The following is a 21,183-nucleotide window of genomic DNA, read 5'->3' on the forward strand; positions in this document are numbered from 1 at the left end:
GTGTGTGTGTGTTTTGTATGGGATGTTTGGGAGGAAACAAGACGGTAAATAACAAATAACAAACAAAATAATGATGTATGTAATTTTTATTTCTCAATTGTATTTTGTGGTAGTATGGTTGTAATGTTTTTTGTAATATAAAATCAATAAAAATTATTTAATAAATAAATAAATAAAACAAATCCCGGTTTTCCTAATGAAGAATATGGCATGATCCATACTTCCCAGCATGTGCAACTGCACCCATGGGATTGAATTGAGCCCTCCCCAATGACCCAGAGCCAGCCCAGCTATGAGGCAAGGTAAGGTGACTGCCTCAGGCGGCAGGATCCACCAGTGCAGCTTATCCTGATGTACATCTTTATTCCCTCTGTGTTCCTGATGTAGATCTTCATTCACCCTTCCTTGGTGGATTCGCCTCAGGTGCCAAAATGTCTTGGGCTGGGCTGGCCCTGGTGCCTCCTCCTGGTGCCAGCCCTCAAACAGGCAGGCTAACAATGTGTCAGACTTATTGTAATGTTCCTATTGGCCCTGCTATAATAATAATAATAATAATAATAATAATAATAATAATAATAATAATAATAATAATATTTATACCCTGCCCTTCCCAGTTCAAAAACTGGGCTCAGGGCGGCTAACAACAAATTTAAAACACTTAATTGTAAAAGCAGCTTAAAATACAGTATAAAAACATGAATAACAATAAAATTGAAAGTTCAGAAATCAATTTAGTGGAAATCCATCTAATAAGCATTAGATAATCTCCAGGGCTAGTTGGCTGAATTTGTCCTACTTGGGCCAGCGAGGAGGCCAGGGGAGAATTAGCTGTGGGATCTCAGAGCGGGTAATCTTCATAAAAGGGGATGGGGAGGGATACCAGTGGAGGGAGGCCTTCAGGCACCTTCCATTTGCTAAAGTGCAAGGCTGCCTGAGCTTTCTGCTTGGGGGTAAAGGCAGGAGTGTGCCAGGGGCTTGGCAGTTGCCAGAAGTCACCCAGGCTCTGACATCACAACCGGCGGCGGAATTCCGTTTCCTAGGAGACCATTTGAGTTTTTTGAAAGGCTCCTTAGTCAGTTGGAACAGTTGAAAGCCCTCCGGTTTAACTGACTTTGTGGACATCTTCTGTCTTCCACCCCCATGGCACAATGTGGCGCTGGCTGCACAGAAGGCAAAGTCATGGGCAATAGGCGAGGCATCCTGAAGATTCATGCCCCAGCCACATGACCAGTTTTTAAAGCTGCTCCTTTAAAAACCTTTCTAAATCTCACGCTGGTTATTACGTGAGCCAGCAATTTCCCCAGGGAGTTTTTCTGGGGAATTATCTGAGTTTCCCTTTTTGGTTTACCGTAAGGTTACCAGATGTTTTTCAATGAATCCGAGGACACTTTTCAACCTCAATGGATTTTGTATGGGGACTGGTTTGTAAATCCGGGGACTGTCACTGGGAACCGGGGATGCTTGCTAACATTAGTTTACCATCAAAACTGGAGCAGAATGACTCTCTGCCTCAGGTACATTTCCGGCATCTTGAATCAGTTTCCCAACTCCCACCAGCCCCAGATAGCAGGTCCAGGGGGGCAGGGGGAGAGGGAGGAAGGGGGTTGGAGTCCTGTAGCAACATCTGGAAGGCACCACCATTTTGGGGAGGCTTGATGAAGAAAATATCAGGGTAATTTAGCATCACAGCCCTGGGTGACTGGTCAGGGCTTTATCCTGGCCCTGATTAGGAGTAGCCAGAATTAGCCACTTGCTGTCTAATGTGGAAAGTGGAGCAAAGGACCTTGTTAGTCATCTGTAGGAGAACAGCCCTGGGGATCCGCTCTGCACTCTTTGCAAAATGAGACGTTAACTTGTGGTGCCTTTTGTCTATTTAAAAAGTTGTACAGTGGTACCTCGGGTTACATACGCTTCAGGTTACATACGCTTCAGATTACAGACTCCAACTCAGAAATAGTGCTTCAGGTTAAGAACTTTGCTTCAGGATGAGAACAGAAATCGTGCTCTGGCGGCGCAGCAGCAGCTGGAGGCCCCATTAGCTAAAGTGGTGCTTCAGGTTAAGAACAGTTTCAGGTTAAGTACGGACCTCCGGAACGAATTAAGTACTTAACCTGAGGTACCACTGTAGTGACTTGGCACAGAGTTAGTTCGGTGAGTTTTTCCTTGAGGAGAGGCAAAATCCCCTCAAAATGTGTGGCTGACAGGCACTTACCATACTTTTCGCTCTATAAGACCATAAGATGCACCTAGTTTTGGAGGAGAACAAGAAAAAAAACATTCTCTCCCTCTCTGCGCAGCGCCTCTCCAGCAAAGCAGGATGAGAAATGGAAGGGGCTCCGTTTTTCCTCCCGCTTTGCTGAAGGGGTGCTGCGCAGAGAGGGAAAGCTGCGCAGCGCCTCTCCAGTGAAGCAAAGTCAGAACAGCAAGAGGGATCGCTGCGCAGCGAAAGCAGCGATCCCTCTTGCTCTTCTGGCTTCTGGGATAGCCATGCCAAGCCTCTTCAGGGCAGGGGGAGCGTTCCTCCCGTTGTCCTGAAGAGGCTTGGCACGGCTATCCCTGAAGCCAGGTGAGCAAGAGGGACCTGGCTTCAGTGAAAGCTGCGCAGCTTGCATTCGCTCCATAATGCACACACACATTTCCCCTTACTTTTTAGGAGGGGAAAAGTGTCTAATAGAGTGAAAAATATGGTAATCTGCAAGGAGAATGGAGAAGGAGGAGGCACAGAGCAGGGCGGAGAGGCTGGTGGTGACTGGGGGGGTGTCTTTCTGTGGCTCTTAGGTCTCAGAAATATTTTACTGTGTGAACAACACAGGGGAAATGCTGCGTTCCCACCCAAGCTGCTTTGCGTGTCGAGGTTCCCCAGGCCACCCCAAATAACTCACACTTCACACATCTATTTTTGTTTAAGGTTTTTGGCATGAATTTGGCCACAACTTTATTTAAATACACACATGTGAGTGGTTGCTTAGGCATTGGTTCCAACTATCTGTCCTTGCCCAGGGACAGAACTGACTTCCGGATTCCAGCGGAAGCCAGTGAGGGAAACAATATTGGGGAGAAAATGAAGCTGGCCTCAGTCCCTCACTTCTCACCCTCATGCTCCTGGTGGCTTGCACGGCCCAAGTCCGATGCCAGGGACAAGGACGAAAAGAACGGCAAGCCCCTGGATTCCTTTAACGGAATTCCCTTGGAGGGAACCAATATTATAATAATAATAATAATAATAATAATAATAATAATAATAATAATAATAATTTTTATTTATACCCCGCCCTCCCCAGCCAAGGCCAGGCTCAGGGCAGCTAACAACCAATAATAAAAACAAGTTGAATGATTACAACTTAAAAACAAGATTAAAATACAACATTAAAACATCAAAACATTAAAATGCAGCCTCATCACAGGAGGAGAAAGGAAAAAAGAAAGAGGGGGAGGGAATCAAATTGACTCCAAGCCAAAGGCCAGGCGGAACAACTCTGTCTTACAGGCCCTGCGGAAAGAAATCAGATCCTGCAGGGCCCTGGTCTCATAGGCTGGTCTCTGCCAGCCTATGCTCTGTTGGGACTCTTTGAACTGTGGGTCTTGACTCTCAGTATCAGTGTAATTCAGTGTAATTCAGCGCTTTGTTTCTGTTGATTTGCATAGGATTGTGTTCAGTATTTGCACATAGGATTGTGTTCAGTATTTGCATAGGATTGTGTTCAGTATTTTCTCTTTTGCCATCCCCTGTATTCTCTCTGCTCACATATCAAAGATGCCAAATGGGTATCAGGTAGCCAGGGCTTCTGCCTATGAATCTTGAAGCAACCAACAGACTAAAACCCCTGGAAAGCCGCCACTGTGGAACAAGGTAGATTATATTAGATTAGGTGGACTATTGGTCTGAGTCTGCAAGGCAGTGTTTATATGCTCGTATTGCTAACTCAATACTGTGGAATTCGAGTCATTGTCATTCTATTATGTTTTATTGTGGGTTGGGGGAAAAACATTTTGATTATCAATATTTTCCTATTTCAGGTGTACTTATTAAAATGTCAATGAGCAGGATATTATCAGCAGATCCTGCAGGGCCCTGGTCTCATGAGGCAGAGCGTTCCACCAGGCCGGGGCCAGTGCTGAAAAGGCCCTGGCTCTGGTTGAAGCCAATCTAACTTCCTTAGGGCCCGGGACCACTAGGGTGTTGCTATTTATGGACCTTGAGGCTCTCCGTGGTGCATACCGGGAGAGGCGGTCCCGTAGGTACGAGGGTCCTAGGCCGTGAAGGGCTTTAAAGGTCAAAAGCAGCACCTTAAATCTGACCCTGTACTCTACCGGGAGCCAGTGCAGTTGGTAAAGAACTGGGTGAATATGCTCCCGTGGCAGAGACCCCGTGAGGAGCCTCGCTGCAGCATTCTGCACCCTCTGGAGTTTCTGGGACAGCTTCAATTTGAACCAATGCCTAAGCTGCTTTCCCAGGTAATGATCTCAGAGCATTAAGCGGGATGTAAATGACATAAATAAATGAGACACATTGTCTCTCCACCACTGAGCACTCAAGTGGCACTCAAAACAGAGCAGGCCATTTCTGTCCCCCTTCTGTCCCTGCCTTGCTCAACCTCCCCTCCCATGTCTCTTCCCTCCCCTCCCAGGCTCTCTGTTGGGGAAAATGAAGGATCTCCAGGAGAAAGAGCCCCTCATTGAGGAGATCTGGGACCTCCTGCTTTCCCAGGTAAGGATCCCAGAGCAGGGCGGAGAGGCTGGTGGCAACTGGGAGGGGGCTGCCTGTGGGTCTTCAGTATCCTTGGGCCCTTGATTTCCTGATGATCACCAGGCATGTTTCCTCTCTCTCCCCTGCCCCCTTCTTTCTTTCCTTCCTAACCCCCAGTTTGACGTGGGTGCAAGCAAAGTGGTCCAGCAGTCCATCATCAAATTCAGCTTGCAGCAGGCCAGGGCCCTGCAGTTCCTGCGGACCAAGCAGCGGAAGGATGCTCACTTGCAACACTTCATCCAGGTAAGCTGCGTGAGAAGAGGAGTTTGAGCTCACGGAAGGGGCCTTCTCTGCTGGTTTGGCACTCTCCTGGGGGGCTATTTTCCCATTCTGGGGGAGGGGGCAGGAGGCCTGTCCGCTTCTCCCTGCTCTTCACTCCTTGGGCAAATGCCAGAGTGCAGAAGAACCAGCCAGATGATGTCAATTGGGGTCATTCCACACCAGATCACCTGATTTTAATACTCGATCGTGCTCTCATGACTCAGATTTATTTCAAAAAAAAATTTTGTGTGTAGATGCCTATGAGATAGCCTTAAATTAATTTTTTTGGTCCAAAATTGGGTGCAGGAGCAATATTTTTTAAATTCTATTTTCACATGATTTAGACTATTGCAATTTCTGTGTCAGTTTAGAAAAAAACCTCCTGTTTTGCTTATTTTTCAATCAACTGGGCTTATTTTGGTATCAAAATAAAGCTAATTTTGGTCTCTTTCAAAATAAGGCATTAAAAATGGTATTAAGTGCCACAGAAAAGGGTTTTGAGACGTATTTTATTAAATAACTAATAAAGCTTACTTTTAAAATATTTTATAACCACAAATACACCCTTCTTATTTTTAAAATATAACAAGTTCATGGTTTGCCCATTCTACAAAAAAGTATGATACATGTGTTAGTTGTGGTTTGCGTGCTATGGCTTGTTGAACCTACCAAAGTACAAAATGACTCAAATTCACTTTGAATGGTTGGTGACCCTTTTCTGTGGCTCTTGGGTGCTAAACTATTGTTGTACGCCACCTCAATCTCCAGGTGGTGGTGCAAGATTCCAAAGGGATCCAGGGGCTTTCTCTAGGTTTGGTATCCTTGGAATGAGGGGCAGCCTCCTGTTCTGACAGCAGCCGCCCAGTTGCTCCAAAGGAGAAGCCCCATAGCAAGCAGGAGCTGAGCAGCAAGACTCACCCCACTTGCTTTGCTGCTTGTGATCCTGGAGGTGGCCGACTCTCTGCTGTCCAGAAACATGTTATCTGTCTGCTTCCTTCTCTGCCTCTCCCAGAAAATTGAGAGCTGCCCTGAATGCCACCACGACCAGCTAAAGGATTTCCTTGAGTCTGAGATGCAGACCTGACCAGCTACTCTCTGCTGCTGAATAACATGATCCAGCACACTGATGGTCTCTCTGATGGTGATGTCCAGCCCTAACAAAAGGATCATATAAGCGTAAGATGTTTGCCTCTTATTCTCCCCCCTCCCCTTCTCCCAGGGTGAATTACAACCATTCAAGCAGTTTAAAACAAGCTATAAATACCTTAAGTGTCAAAAAGCAGGGTAGAGGTATGTGTGCCTTATAGATAGATAGATAGATAGATAGATAGATAGATAGATAGATAGATTAGAATAGTGTTAGAACCCCCTGAAGAAAGACGCTGCTGAAATAAATGTGGGGTCACGCTTTGGTTGCCTGCCTTTCCAACTGGCGAATCAAAGCCCCTCCTCTGGGGCTTTAAGAGAATCTCTCTGTCTCCCCTCCTCCTGCTTTTCCTGGCAGGTGGCTGCACCATCTGGAGAGGGTGCCAAAACCAGCAGGCAAACCATCATTCTGGCCTGCAGGATAGCCCCACCAGGTGCCATCTCCCTGAGGTTTCCTGGCCTGGGGTAGAATTTAAGCAGGTGTGCAATGGGTATTTGGGCCTGGAGAACAGGGCTGGGTGGTGGGCTTCAGTTCCTCACTCATTGGGGTTGCTTGGCCACCCAGGGAACTCCTGGGCCCCGTAGGAGGCAAGACTAGGAAACTTCCTGGGTAGCAGCTCCCTGTGTGCAAAGAGCCTGGAAGCATCTCAAAGGCTGACCTTTTTTATACTGAGGGTTCCTTGTCTCTCAGCAGAGGTGGAGCGGCTAAGAATAAAGACCCAGAGAATTCCAAGGAAGATCCCAAGGAAGCTCAAGAGGCTGGAGGTGAGGAGTCGGGCGAGAGGGTGTCCTAGCAGGCCAAAGAAACGAAGGTGGGGGCAGACCCTTGCTATTCCAGTCCCATTTCCTCCTCTGAACACTTTCCAACATCTGCACATGGCCTCTGCTGTGGGAGGCAGGGCAATGAGTTGAATCTTGTGTCCAAACCCAGAGCCTGAGAGGATGCAATAGCGGAAGCTTTGTGTGTTTGTGTGAGTTGGAGGGGGAGGACCAAAGTCAAAAGGATGAGGGACAGCGGGCATGTAGGGGCAGGGTCTCCAGCCTTGCCAGCCCCTCTTTGTCCACGCAGGCCAAGAAAACAAAATAGGTTTCCACTTTGAGCTCCATTGCCATACCCCTCAACCGCCCTTGCCACACCCCCCACTATTTCTCAGTTCTCGACCACCCCGTGCCAAACTGGAGTCACAGGCAAGGGAGAAGGAGCTGGTCCAAGCCTCAGAGGGCAACGTCTGCCCCTGGAGCAAGAAGCAGCTGGAGGAGAGAGCCGGAGGAGGGGTCTTTGAGAGACCCCTCAAAGCCCCCATATTGACGCCCCGCTCCACTTAAGGGTCTTTGCCTGGCTGGACCACTTTCCTGAGCTGGGATAAGAGGCCACGTGGGCAGAGGAGGTGGGGTGGGTGACTTTTGGCCTGGCTGGAGTGTAGCCAACAGGGCAGAAGTGGGAGCTGCATCCATGGCTGCCTAACCTTTGGGCCTTGGCCCCTCCCACTGTCAGCAAGAAGTCCCCAGGAGGTTTCCCATGGGGGCAAGTGGCGGCTGCCCACATTCTCAGGGGTACCTAACCCCTCTCCATTGGACTCCCCCTTTTGCAGGAGATGGAGGAGAAGCTGTGGAGCGTTACACGGCCTGTGAATTGCTGCAAAAGAGGAACATCTAGCAAAAACCAGCTGTGTTGAAATGTCTTCTACAGCATCTTCTCATACGAGCACCAAAAAAACCGCCACCCTGTTCCGATAGCCACAGATGGCAAGTGCCTATTTTCCTCCTCAAAACTCTATGTTGCAGAAGGGAGTTTGGATCCCCCTGAGGCTAGCCCCAGAGGCCTGTTTAAGCAAGGAAAGCAACTATTTTGCTAAACACAAGTTCAGAGCGGAAAGAAAGTGTTCTGAAGTTATTGTGTTATTCAGTAGTTGATCTTATCCTCCTTGAAGATGACTCCATTTGTACAGCAGAAGTTCCTTCTTTGGGGCCAATATTTATTGGGGTCCGTCCCCCCAAATTTTTAACAAAACAGTGCCAAATTACATCAAATTTAAGACAAAAAAGTTAACTTCCGGCTCTAGTTCCTTGATGCATCCCTGTTCCCCCCCTGTTGCAGTTGATGTAATGTATTTATCTCTGACAATTTATTCCTCATCTTCAATTCCTTATCCAACAGCTGTTGGTTTATCAATTCCTGCTCATACGGTCAGGCAGAAGTTCCATTCAGGTCTCCTTGTCTAAGCTGGGCCCCATACCTCCCGGCACCACTGCTCAGGACTGCTGTGAGGATCCTTGTCTTTGCTTTTATTTACAATATTTTGTTCAAGCTGGCACCCATAGGTGCCATGTCCAGGGGGTCCTGGGGGCCCAGGCGCCATAAAAATTTGCCCCCTGCCACCCACTCCGGTGACTGGGCCTGTGTCTCTACCATGTGTGTGTGTTTTGGCATGAGATGTCATTTCTTCCACGTACCCACAGTCTTCTTCTTGCTGATGCGCAGCTGCAGAGGCCCCTCCTGGATTATGTGGTGCTCCGTGAGGTCAAGGTTCTGCACAGCAGGGGCAGAAAAAGGCAGCATTTCATGGAGGGGAAGAGCAGGACAAGGCCAGGGATTGGAGGGGAGGGCAAAGAGGAGACCTTACCAGGAAGTGCCTGGCCAGTGGGCGGCTGCCCTTGCGTAGGGATCGGGCATCCAGACACTGTTGGTAGGCTTGCAGCCGTCGGTGGATCTCTGCCTGCCTCAGCTCTGCCTGGTCTTCCTCAAGGATCTCCTTGCACTCATTGCGTGCCAGGCAAAGGCACTGGTGCTCCCAGCTCGCCCCTGAGCGAAGAAGGTGCAGAGCGAGAGGGTGATAGAGAGAGAGACATGGGCAAAGTTGGTTTCGTTTTAGTTTGAAACCCAAAGCAGCTCCCAGCGCAAACCATTAGTGTGCTGGATGGTGTTATTCAGCAGCAGAGAGTAGCTGGCCAGGCGCCGCAGCTCACAATCCAGGAAATCGGTCAGCTGGCGGTGGTGGCATTCAGGGCTGCTCTCAATGTCCTGGGAGAGGCAGAGAAGGAAGCAGACAGACAACGTGTTTCTGGACAGCAGAGAGTCGGCCACCTCCAGGATCACAAGCAACAAAGCAAGTGGGGTGAGTCTTGCTGCTCAGCTCCCGCTTGCTATGGGGCTTCTCCTTCAGGGTAGCTGGGCGGCTGCTGTCAGAACAGGAGGCTGCCCCTCATTCCAAGGAAACCAAACCTAGAGAAAGCCCCCGGACCCCCTGGAATCTCACACCACCTGGAGATTTGGGTGTCACCTAATCTACACCACCTAGCTGGTTCTCCTGCACTCTGGCATTTGCCCAGGGAGTGAGCAGCAGGGAGAAGAGGACAGGCTGCCTGCCCCCCCCCCGAATGGGAAAAGAGGGACAGTGCCAAGCCAGCAGCTGAGAAGGCCCCTACCTTGAGCTCAGCTGCCTCTTCTTACACAGCTTACCTGGATGACACACCCCTCTGCTGCTTCGATTGAAGGAACTCCAGGGCCCTGGCTGCTGCAAGCTGCATTTGGTAATGGCCTGCTGGAGCTCCTCGCTTGCAGCCACACCAAACTGGGGGGAAGGAAGGAAGGGGGCAGGGGAGAGAGAGGAAACATGCCTGGTGAGCATCAGGAAATTAAGGGCCCAAGGATACTGAAGACCCACAGGCGGCCCCCTCCCAGTTGCCGCCAGCCTCTCCGCCCTGCTCTGGGATCCTTACCTGGGAAAGCAGGAGGTCCCAGATCTCCTCAATGAGGGGCCCTTTCTCCTGGAGATCCTTCATTTTCCCTGACAGAGAACCTGGGAGGGAAGATACATGGGAGGGGAGGTTGAGCAAAGCAACTGGGAGTGGGGGAATAAAGAATAACCCCTGCAGGGAGAGGAGGGGGACGGAGATCATCCTGTTGTTTTTAGTGTCACTTTGTCAGTGGTGGAGAGATAATATGTCTTGTGCGTGACATAACTAAGTAAAAACTAAATTTGGATCTACAATGTAATACAAAATGTGAATGTATAAATACAGTACAGTGGTACCGCAGGTTAAGTACTTAATTTGTTCTGGAGGTCCTTTCTTAACCTGAAACTGTTCTAAACTGAAGCACCATTTTAGCTAATGGGGCCTCCCGCTGCCACCACGCCGCCAGAACACGATTTCTGTTCTCATCCTGAAGCAAAGTTCTTAACCTGAAGCACTATTTCTGGGTTAGCGGAGTCTGTAACCTGAAGCGTATGTAACCTGAGGTACCACTGTATTAAAAAAATCCAAGAGAATGCAATAGAAAATAAACAAGCCTTCAGGACCTTTTCAAAAGACCTGCAGTAATATAGTCCTCTCGGCAGAGCTTTCCACAAATGCCCAAAGACATACCCGCCAACATTTCTCCGATGGAAATAGGGATGTCCCATTCCATAATGATAATGACCACAGTGGTACCTCGGGTTACATATGCTTCAGGTTACATACGCTTCAGGTTACAGACTCCGCTAACCCAGAAATAGTACCTCGGGTTAAGAACTTTGCTTCGGGATGAGAACAGAAATTGTGCTCCGGCGGCGTGGCGGCAGCAGGAGGCCCCATTAGCTAAAGTGGTGCTTCAGGTTCAGAACAGTTTCAGGTTAAGAACAGACCTCCGGAACGAATTAAGTACTTAACCTGAGGTACCACTCTACAGTCATACCTTGGGATGAATATGCTTCAGGATAAACATTTTCGGGTTGTGCTCCGCGGCGACCCGGATGTAACAGAGCGCGTTACTTCCGGCTTTTGCCACGGATGCATGCGCAGACTGTCAAAATGACGTCACGCGCATGCGCAGAAGCACCGAAACGCGATACGCACAGACACGGGTTACGTTTGCTTTGGGATGCAAATGGGGCTCCGGAACGGATCCCGTTCGCATCCCTAGGTACCACTGTATAGGAAATATGAAATTCTATGTAAATATTATGTATATGCACTGGAACATCAATAAATGGTCCATGAAAAAAAATATGTGTGCCCAGGCCCCCAGGCCCCCCTGGACTTAGCACCTAAGGGCGCCAACCTGAACAAAATATTGTAAATAAAAGCCGTCCGTGGCTGCAGCCGGCCCCAACAGAGGACTCTCGTGAGCAGGAATTGACATATAGATTGGCAAATAGATTGAAAATTTTAATCTTAAAATTTGGATTGAAGATTAAAGAAATGGAACATTTTATTTTAATGTTTACAGAGTTTTTCATTCATAAAAGTGAGTTTATAGGCCTTAATTAATAATGTTATTATTGGGTGGGTGGGGGATGGGTTGTTTGTTTATTTTTTGTTCATGTTGTCATGTATTTAGTGCTTTTATATTGCATTTTTATGTTGTCAGCACCCTGAGTTCTGTGGATTAAGGGCAATGTACACTTTTAATAAATACATTTAATGATAATAACTTCCACAAGGTGGTGTCTCTGCTTTGCCCCCTGCTGTTTGATGGATGAGGTGCCGACAAGCTATTCTGCAAAGGTTTTGCAGAGCCTAGCCTGCTACTTGCACAGTTTTTCCTAGAGAGGCCGCTGTTCCTAAGGGGATTTTAAATTTAAAGGGCAACTCGCATTTTTCCGCAGCGCTTTCTTTTGGGCTATGGGACTATATTTGTGCTTCTGTATACTTGTAGGCAGAGGGACGCGGGTGGCGCTGTGGGTAAAAGCCTCAGCGCCTAGGGCTTGCCGATCGAAAGGTTGGCGGTTCGAATCCCCGCGGCGGGGTGCACTCCCGCTGCTCGGTCCCAGCGCCTGCCAACCTAGCAGTTCAAAAGCACCCCCGGGTGCAAGTAGATAAATAGGGACCGCTTACCAGCGGGAAGGTAAACGGCGTTCCGTGTGCTGCGCTGGCTCGCCAGATGCAGCTTGTCACGCTGGCCACGTGACCCGGAAGTGTCTGCGGACAGCGCTGGCCCCCAGCCTCTTGAGTGAGATGGGCGCACAACCCCAGAGTCTGTCAAGACTGGCCCGTACGGGCAGGGGTACCTTTACCTTTACCTTTATACTTGTAGGCATGCACTTAGCCACACGCATTATATTCATGACCAAAGGATGACACAGCCCTCCAGAAAGGGTTAATGCATGCCTGTCTTTAATTATTCTATGGCTTGGATTGCTGTAAACAGCTTCCATGAATGTGTGTGTGTGTGTGTGTGTGTGTGTGTGTGTGTTTGAGACAAAGCAGTATAGAAATAATTTTATGAATGACTGAAGTGTCCCTCTCTTTTTCTTTCCATTTCAGCCCAGAGGCTGCCAGGAAGACCCTGAGGGCATGCAGGTCCTCCTAACCCCCTCCCCTTCCCAGGTCCCCCCACGAGGGAAGGGGGCAGTTAACACCACAGCCCCCCCCCCCCGCAGCTGAGAAGGGGGCAGCTTCCACCAGAAACTCCCCCCCAAGAGAACAAGCGGTCCTCATGTCATCCCAATAGAAAGGGCAGCCCCAAACCCTCTTTACACCAAGAGAAGGAGCAGCCTGCTGCCCAGTCCCCACAACCCAAGATAGGGACAGCCCCCACCCTTTCTGCAAGAGATGGGGCCACCCCATCCCACCATCCCAAGCTCCCCTTATCCCAAGCATCCCAGCAGGTCTGTGAGGTCTTAGAACGGTGAAATATACTCGGAGTCAAGAGTGGATTTCATGCTCTTTACTCAGCTCATAGTGGGAGGAGGAATGAAAGTTCCCCCCAAACTATTTGCTTTATATACATTATTTACACAATGGGCTGCATGTGATTGGCTAATTCCGGAATTCTCCTGTAAGCCAATCAGGTTGTGGATTCACTTCCATCTGGAGCTAGATTGGGTGGCTCCTGCAGACCAATCATACTGCTGCATTGTCCTAGGACCAATCAGACTGCTGCATTCTGAATCCTATTGTTCTAGGGCCAATCAGACTGCTGCATTTTGGATCCTATTGTTCTAGGACCAATCAGACTGCTGCATTTTGGATCCTATTCAACTCAGTACATAACAAACAGGATGCTGCGATTCCTAAGACACAGCATGGGTTTCTCAAAGGCAAGTCATGCCAGACAAATCTCATTTCTTTTCCTGATGGAGTTACAAGCTTGGTGGATCAGGGGAATGCTGTGGGCATAGTGTATCTTGATTTCAGTTCTGTCTTAGTTCCTCCCTGGCACGGCCTTGAGTACTGAGGAGCATCCCTGCACATTAACTTCAGACAGGTGAAGCTTTCCCCACCATTTATATCCCTGGCGGGAAAAGCTTCATCAGTTCTAAATTTCCATACTCCAAGAGCAGGGCCTCTAGAAAAGATTATCTCGTTGCCGCAAAAGAACTGCAACCTCTCGGGGACATTTATCCCATTTTACTGGTGGCTTTACAACAGTGTTTCCCAAGCATATGAGCCCCTGGTCACCCCCAAGATATTCCGAGGGAGCCACAAGTGAAAATCACATAAATGGAGACCCACAACATGGGACTATGGGATCACAGGGGGAAGTGAGAAGTGAAGAAAATGGAAGTGACTGAGAAAAGAAAACAGAAAAGAAATGATATATAATGAAATGAAAAGGATGTTTAAAATAACCTTTTCTTTGGGGAATTATAGGGACAGATCTACCTAAAACATAAAGAAACTTATTCATGTATGCTACTACAGCAGCAAGAACGTTACTTGCCCCAAATGGAAAGAAGCAGAAGTCCTGGCAAAGGAAGAATGGATACAAAAACTTACGGAGCATGCAGACATGGCGAAACTTACCAGAAGAATAAGAAATCAAGATAACAATTTTTAAATAAAAGAATGGAAATGGCTTATTGAACATTTACAGATAAATTATAAACAGATAAAAACATTGGCAGGATTATTGTAATAACCTGCAGTTTTAAAAGAGTGTATATTTAAAGATGAATAAATGAGCAAATTAAGAATTTGAATATGCAGAAGATATTAAAAATAAATTTAAGGAACTGTAGAAGGAGGGGGAAGGAAGTCAAGTTTTGAAATGTCAAAATGATTGCAAAATTAGAGAAATGCATAAAATTAGTGAAATGTATAAACTTGAAAAGTACAAAATAAAAATACAGAAAAAAGAAAAAGAAAACAGAAAAACAGATGGGGGAGGGAATACTGGCTATGCCCATGCATGCAAGTCTTACTGCGAAAGGAAGTATGTTGCAGATCATGGCACCACATCGCCTTGGCTGGGAGACTGGCCCTTGAATTTAAATGGTATCAGCCTACAACCCGCCTGCCTCTTGCTGTGTTGCAACCGGGCGTCGGCCCCTTTAAGAAAGCACCGCGTGCAGGACTGGGGGGGGGGGGCGGAGAAGCGTGCTGCGCTTCCCGCCAGAGCCAGTAGGTGGCGAGCTCAGCCATATGGAACACACCGCTCTCCCCTCCTCGACTGCGCCTGCGCGAGGCGTTCGCTTGCCGGGCTCTTGTGGCGCCTCGCGGCTCCCGTCGCCGCTGCCCGAACGGCGCCCGGGAAAAGCCAAAGTCGGCTGTGAGGCGTTTGCGGAGAAAGCGGCGGGCCTGAGGGTGAGTGAGGGCCGCTTCCGAGGCGGGCGGTGGGTGGGCAGGCCTATTAACCCCCTATTAATCGAGGAATGGGGCTTTTAAGCGATGAGTAGCCAGGCCCGGGGTCAGGCAAACCCGCACCTGTTGAATTTCCCCCTCCTCCTCACCTGTGGAAGTGCAGGCGTCGCGGCTGCCCGCTCCTTCACCAGGCCGCCCTGCCTCTGCAGCGCAAGGCCTCGGCATCCCAGGGTCCTAGAGTCGGAAGGGACCCTGAGGGTCGTCTAGTCCAGCCCCCCCCCTCCCCGCACTGCAAGAATATATAGCTGCCCCATACAGGGGTCGCACCTGCCCCCTTGGCGTTATCAGCACCACGCTCTGGCCAGCAGGAGCAGCTTGCTATTTCTTCCCGCTGCTTTTATTGCATTTTGTACATGGCATTGTGACGTGCATGGGAGGCAGCCAATACAGTGGTACCTCAGGTTACATACGCTTCAGGTTACAGACTCTGTTAACCCAGAAATAGTACCTCGGGTTAAGAACTTTGCTTCAGGATGAAAACAGAAATTGCATGGTGGCGGCGGGAGGCCCCATTAACTAAAGTGGTGCTTCAGGTTAAGAACAGTTTCAGGTTAAGAACGGATCTCCAGAACAAATTAAGTTCTTCAGGTTACATACACTTCAGGTTACAGACTCCGCTAACCCAGAAATAGTGCTTCAGATTAAGAACTTGGCTTCAGGATGAGAACAGAAATCACGCTCCGGCGGCGCGGCAGCAGCAGGAGGCCCCATTAGCTAAAGTGGTGCTTCAGGTTAAGAACAGTTTCAGGTTAAGTACGGACCTCCGGAACGAATTAAGTACTTAACCCAAGGTACCACTGTACATAATAATGCTCCCCAGGCGACCAAGCAGCATTTTTAAAATCCTGGACTAAATCCTGCGTTAAAGTTGACTGTTTTCTATGCCGCCATTAAGGGTATTTGCAGTATCGCTGCAACAAGCGAACTGAACCCTGAAAGTTAAGTTTTAACTCGCTCTTACTTTACATCGCCAAAAATAGGAAGCCGTATCTTTGGGTAGTGTAAAAAAATTAAAGAAGTTCTGGAATAAGTATATCGGCATTTGTTGAATTTGTTAGTTACTTTATCTTGCTCAGGGCGACGCAAAGCGACTTAACAGCCAAACAAGGGCGACCGAGATGATCAAGGGTCTGGAAACCAAGCCTTATGAGGAATGGTTGAGGGAGCTGGGTATGTTTAGCGTGGAAAAGAGGAGACTCAGAAGAGATGTGGTGGTTGCTGGCATCTATCTGTCTGAAGTGACAGTGGAGGAGCGTGCTTTCGGGGGTTAAAGTCAAACTGTTGGAGAGTCACAGCGCCTGCTGTAGAGACCAATACAGGAGAGACATGTTTTGTTGCAGATGGAGGTGTCCAGTTTCACTGTTGCAGGTGCACCATGGCGTTTTCTCTCTCCACACTCCTCCCAGTGTTCATATGGTAAAAAAGGTAAAGGGACCCCTGGCCATTAGGTCCAGTCATGACTGACTCTGGGGTTGCGGCGCTCATCTCGCTTTACTGGCAGAGGGAGCCGGCGTACAGCTTCCGGGTCATGTGGCCAGCATGACTAAGCCGCTTCTGGCAAACCAGAGCAGCACACGGAAATGCAGTTTATCTTCCCGCTGGAGTGGTACCTATTTACTTTCACTTTGACGTGCTTTTGAACTGCTAGGTTGGCAGGAGCAGGGACAGAGCAACGGGAGCTCGCCCCGTCGCGGGGATTTGAACCGCCGACCTTCTGATCGGCAAGTCCTAGGCTCTGTGGTTTAACCCACAGCACCACCCACGTCCCTCACTTTTCCTTAGGATGTCCCTATTTTCAAGGGAGAAATGTTGGAGGGTATGGAGTTATCCACCACCCGAGCCATCTGAAGGCAATCCTGTATAGGGAAGTTTTTTTGGTTTTTTTAATGTTGAATGTTTTAATATATGTTGGAAGCTGCCCAGAAAGCAATGGGACGTCCCTATTTCCATCAGAGAAATGTTGGAGGGTACGATGCTGTAGAATGGAGTGCGAAGAGGGGCGCCAAATTTTAGCATCGCACAGGGCGCTGTTGAAATTTGAGAGCCCAAAGTCTGCCACTGATGAGAGCCAATAAACAGATCCTGAATCCTGACAAGGCAGAGATTCTGTGGATAGGTGCTTTCTCGGTTGGTGGCCGTCTGTCATGGATGCTTTTGCTGAGATTCCTGCATTGCACGGATTGGACTAGATGGCCTTAAGATGGTCCGTTCCAACTCTACAATTCTATAATTTATGAAATGGACCGACAAGGGGGGCGGGAAACAACCCACCCCACAGAGACACATTAAAACCAAGAGGAAGAAGAAAGAAGAAGAAAGCCACAGATAGTTGAAGGCCACAGTCCTGATTACAGAGGAACATTTTTGCATGTTTTAGAAGCATGTTCCCCCAACTTTTAGTATGTTACTGGGGACAAAACCCTCTGGTTGAACTTTTCATTGCAAAATATATTTACACTGAATCAGACCTATGGCATAGTGTTCTTTGGGCTACTCACCTGGTGACATTGCCCCTGCATTTCAGACGCTTGCTATTTACAATTTCCCATACTTAACAAAAGTGGACGGTGGCCCCTCCAGACTTTTTCTGCAACGTGTCTTTGACAAAACAATAGTGCGTTAATGGTTTTCGTTGAATCTCTCTTTAACGCCACCTGAGAACACTTAGAACCCAATCCTGTACATATTTGCTTGGAAGTAAGTAACACTTTATACAGGGAAATGACTCACAATTGTATATATTCATAAGCATTTTATCTCTTTCTTTCTTTCTTTCTTTCTTACACTGCACATGCCCAATCCAGGAGCTGTAAGACTGGCTAGATCACTGGTGATAGCACCAGTTCAGCAGGAGGAGTCTGGATTCATTCAGCCCTTTCCCACTAAACATACTGTATACACTAGTCAATGTTTTTATGTTCTCCCTATAAAGACATGCAGAACATACTGACTGGGGTGGTTGGACTTGTTAGGATACCTCCTAATGAGCACATATATATTCTAAGACATCTCAGTTCCTAGAAGAATCTGAAAACGACTCCCCTTCCCCTCAAAAATGAAAGACCTGAAGTACTTTTAAAGTGGTGGTTCTTCCAAGCTGCCTGGAAATTCAGTAAACATATAGTCCAAATCATACTGATTACTAGAAAAATAGGAAAATGGTACATTTGATGGCACTGAACAAGCAAAATCTTTTCTCACCCTGCAACGTGTGGCTTTTTGTCTGGATTCCCAGGAGGATGTGTTCCCTAGCGCTCTTCCCACCCCCTCCGCCTCCGGGAGACATCACACTTTATGAATTTAATAATGCCCTGGTTTCTGGCCGCAGCTTTGAGAAGCTTCCACTTTCTTTCCAAGGACAGGTAAGCAACAGTTTTCAGTCACAGGAAGAAACTAATGTTAGGTAGCGATGAGAGAATAGATGTTCTAGCTTGTACTTGAGTCATTTTGGCTGTCAAAAGGCTTCCATAACTACTAATTGAACATGCTGTTTGTCACATAAATGTGAAGCCAGAAAAGGAGCAGTCAGCCAGAGGAAATTATTGAAAAGAATACTGGTGGGCATATTTAGTAAACAAATATAGGCAACTCGCTATTTACGCAGGGGTTATGTTCCAGGTCATGGCATGTGTCAGTGGAGTGCATGTAAGCCTCTTCCGCCCTCTTCTGGTGCTGAACATGGTGTGTGGATCCGTGGTTATGCATATATCAAACATGCATAAGATGGGAGTTGCCTGTATCATGTACTGTATTATCACGGTCGACTGGTTGGACATCATTAATGTACTAGAGTAAAAAGTTATGTTCCACACCTGAATTCTGTGACCTATATATCTTATGCAGATTTGCACACATTTATTTTCACAATTCATTCTACTTCTGGTAGTCATAAAGAAGGGCAAAGTTCTATGCAGCGCATGAAGCTTTACACCTTTAATAAGAAAAGTCCTACGTAGACCCGGTTTCTGGCTATTTTTATTTCACTATGTGTTGCCTGCACATTTTCCAGTGCTTCAATCAGCTTGAAGGACTAGAAACATGCTCCTCTTCTTCCACAAAGTGCGAGATTTTACCTATTCTGGATTCGGTACCCATGAATTCCAGTTCCTGCATCTGTGGACTGCAGTGTAAAACAAAACTTTTGCTTTGGTTGATTCTCTTTCCTAGTTTTGTTTGCTTGTTCAAGCATCCCGCCCGCCCCCCCCCCCCCGCCAGGCCTTTTCACTTACTATTGATTGTCTTGGTTGGCTGTACAGCTAGAAGACTTGCCTGTCCTGACCATCCCCAAAGAAACTCTGAAAGCTCACAGTCGACAGGAACACAGCACTAAACCTGCCTTCATCCATCACCGTGAGTCACTATGGAAGAGGTGCATCAACGCCTGGTGAGTATGGGCAAAATTTGATCTGACCTGGCTGTTAAAACATAGATCTGCCCCAGTCACATAGTAAAAGGGATGAGCTGGGAAGGCTGGTGAGGGGGGAAGAACCCATTCTTAACTGCAGATAGGCCACAGAGGGGGAAAATGCAAATTCCTCCTTCCTTCTGCTCACTGATTGCCTCCCCACAGCCCACCATGCAAAGCTTTCTCACTTAGGCAAGTACTATGTGATGCAGGTGGCGCTGTGGGTTAAACCACAGAGCCTAGGACTTTCCGATCAGAAGGTCGGCGGTTCGAATCCCCACGACGGGGTGAGCTCCCGTTGCTCGGTCCCTGCTCCTGCCAACCTAGCAGTTCAAAAGCATGTCAAAGTGAAAGTAAATAAATAGGCACCGCTCTGGCGGGAAGGTAAACGGCGTTTCCGTGCAGTGCTCTGGCTCGCCAGAAGCGGCTTAGTCATGCTGGCCACATGACCCCGAAGCTGTACACCGGCTCCCTCGGCCAATAAAGTAAGAAGAGTGCCACAACCCCAGAGTTGGCCACGACGGGACCTAATGGTCAGGGGTCCCTTTACCTTTACCTATGCTGCTATCAGAGCACCACTGAGGAGAAAGCACCTTTGAAGAGCAAGGTCAGACTATAGGGAGATAACTGGTCCCTGGGAGGCAAGTTTTGCACTCCTTATATGCGCCCCCCCTTTTGCTGTTAAATAGCATATTTGCCCATTAGTAGCTTGCACAATGAAAATAACATTTGCACAGCACCGCCTCCCCCCCCCCCCCCCCGTTGATGTGCAGGAGATTTCACAAAATGCTCTGCCCCTAGGCGTGACGTTGGAATCGCTGGAGTGCTTGAAGAGCTTGCATATGCAGAGGAGGATGGTGACTCGGACCAGGAGATGGATGAGCTGCCTTGGACAGATTCTGCAAAGGAACTAGGTAGCTTTGAATACAGTTGTATTTGTTGGATTTCAAGCCAAAAGCAGAGGAATTGGCCACCCTCCAGGTGCCCGGCTTGAATCCTTGTTGACCTCCCTGTCAGCGACTCCCGGCAAGATCAGGCGAGGTCTTTATCGGCGATTCTTCTCAACGTGAAGAAGAACACACCACTCCCCCCCCCTCATTCCCAGGGAGGGGAGACAGACAGACAGAAATGTATTTACATGCCTTTATTTCTGTCCTTCCAGCAGTACAGAGAAAACGTGACTGCACTCTCTCATCACCAACAGCAGAGAGAGAAAAACTCCACCCATGTACTTCCAGTACAGGGTCATGTGACACTCTGAGCTAACATCCGGTGCTCAGTGCACAGAATAGACTGTCCCTTGTTCCCACGGTACAGTCCTATAACGTCAACATCCTGTTTGGCTTTCCAGCCACCTGGAGCTCGCTTCTGCATTGCTCCTTTTTCGTAACAGTATTCAGTTGGACCCATTGCCCACTTTAAACCAGGTACAAGGGGCTTGAGGCCTCCAGATTTTATTGGACTCCCATCAACTCCCATCAACCTGGAACATTGGCCATTCTGATGGATGCTGTGATGCAACAACAGAGGGAGGGCCGCAGGCTCCCATCCCTGCTTTAAACTCACTGCAAAGATGCTTCAATGTCACACTGTCTTTTTCTTTGGGGCTGCTTTTAATCCCCCCCCCCATCCGGGGTATAGGATTAAGACCCATTGTTTGCCAAATCCTGTCTTGAGGCTCCACACTGCTTTGACAAATGGCTCAGATTTCTTCCACCATCTCCTTCCTTGCCTTTGCAGCTCTCCGATGGATGAAAGCAGGATCCCGCTACACATTAGCACTCTGCTGTTGGGTCTCCTCTCTCCATGGCTCCTTCTTTCCCCATTTGTCGGTGAGGCTTGTGCAAAGTAGGCCTGAGCAGGACCGAAGAACATTGGCAGTTGGTAGATAATCTAATGGTCCACACTGGGAGCAGGGGGGAGGGGGAGGGGGAGGGTGGACAGCCATGGCAACTGAACACTAATTGCATGGTTTCCCCTCCCCCTTATTTCTAGAAGGAATCTTATTCCCCACCCCATTCACATGTTGGCCACCCACCAGTTCCCTTGAAACTGT

At 48.3% G+C, this 21,183-nt stretch overlaps 2 protein-coding genes across 5 annotated transcripts in view; both read left to right on the top strand.

Annotated features, from left to right (window-relative positions):
- The first annotated feature begins 1,081 nt into the window (after positions 1–1,081).
- On the top strand, positions 1,082–11,570 carry LOC128406759 (rho guanine nucleotide exchange factor 11-like). 3 transcript variants are annotated; one of them, XM_053374432.1, is made up of 6 exons: positions 1,082–1,514; positions 3,755–3,850; positions 4,629–4,708; positions 4,865–4,990; positions 6,021–6,184; positions 6,849–6,955. In XM_053374432.1, exons 3-5 carry the CDS (start codon positions 4,646–4,648, stop codon positions 6,090–6,092), a joined length of 261 nt encoding a protein of 86 aa, XP_053230407.1. In that variant the 5' UTR covers positions 1,082–1,514; positions 3,755–3,850; positions 4,629–4,645; the 3' UTR covers positions 6,093–6,184; positions 6,849–6,955. The 3 variants fall into 3 exon arrangements, 1 of the variants encoding a protein (XP_053230407.1); XR_008328617.1 differs by lacking the exon at positions 1,082–1,514 and adding an exon at positions 7,747–11,570 and having other exon boundaries at positions 3,690–3,850; positions 6,849–6,919; XR_008328618.1 differs by lacking the exons at positions 6,021–6,184; positions 6,849–6,955 and adding an exon at positions 7,747–11,570.
- A 2,962-nt stretch (positions 11,571–14,532) lies between these two features.
- AAAS (aladin WD repeat nucleoporin) overlaps positions 14,533–21,183 on the top strand; it is a 28,668-nt gene continuing 22,017 nt past the window's right edge. The window contains exons 1-5 of one of the 2 annotated variants that reach the window (XM_053374386.1): positions 14,533–14,665; positions 17,958–18,084; positions 18,979–19,106; positions 19,929–20,041; positions 20,868–20,959. In XM_053374386.1, the coding sequence (XP_053230361.1) occupies positions 17,962–18,084; positions 18,979–19,106; positions 19,929–20,041; positions 20,868–20,959 (456 nt within the window). In that variant the 5' untranslated portion in view covers positions 14,533–14,665; positions 17,958–17,961. The remainder of the gene's footprint in view (positions 14,666–17,957; positions 18,085–18,978; positions 19,107–19,928; positions 20,042–20,867; positions 20,960–21,183) is intronic. The other variant, XM_053374375.1, reaches the window with a different exon arrangement.

Source organism: Podarcis raffonei, chromosome 2, assembly GCF_027172205.1.
Source record: "Podarcis raffonei isolate rPodRaf1 chromosome 2, rPodRaf1.pri, whole genome shotgun sequence".
NCBI classification, from domain to species: Eukaryota; Metazoa; Chordata; class Lepidosauria; order Squamata; family Lacertidae; genus Podarcis; species Podarcis raffonei.

Coding starts and splice junctions, on each gene's coding strand:
- LOC128406759 (XM_053374432.1), top strand. CDS start 4,646: ATGAAGGATCTCCAGGAGAAAGAGCCCCTCATTGAGGAGATCTGGGAC. Junction 4,709..4,864: donor GGGACCTCCTGCTTTCCCAG/GTAAGGATCCCA, acceptor CCTAACCCCCAG/TTTGACGTGGGTGCAAGCAA. Junction 4,991..6,020: donor ACTTGCAACACTTCATCCAG/GTAAGCTGCGTG, acceptor TGCCTCTCCCAG/AAAATTGAGAGCTGCCCTGA.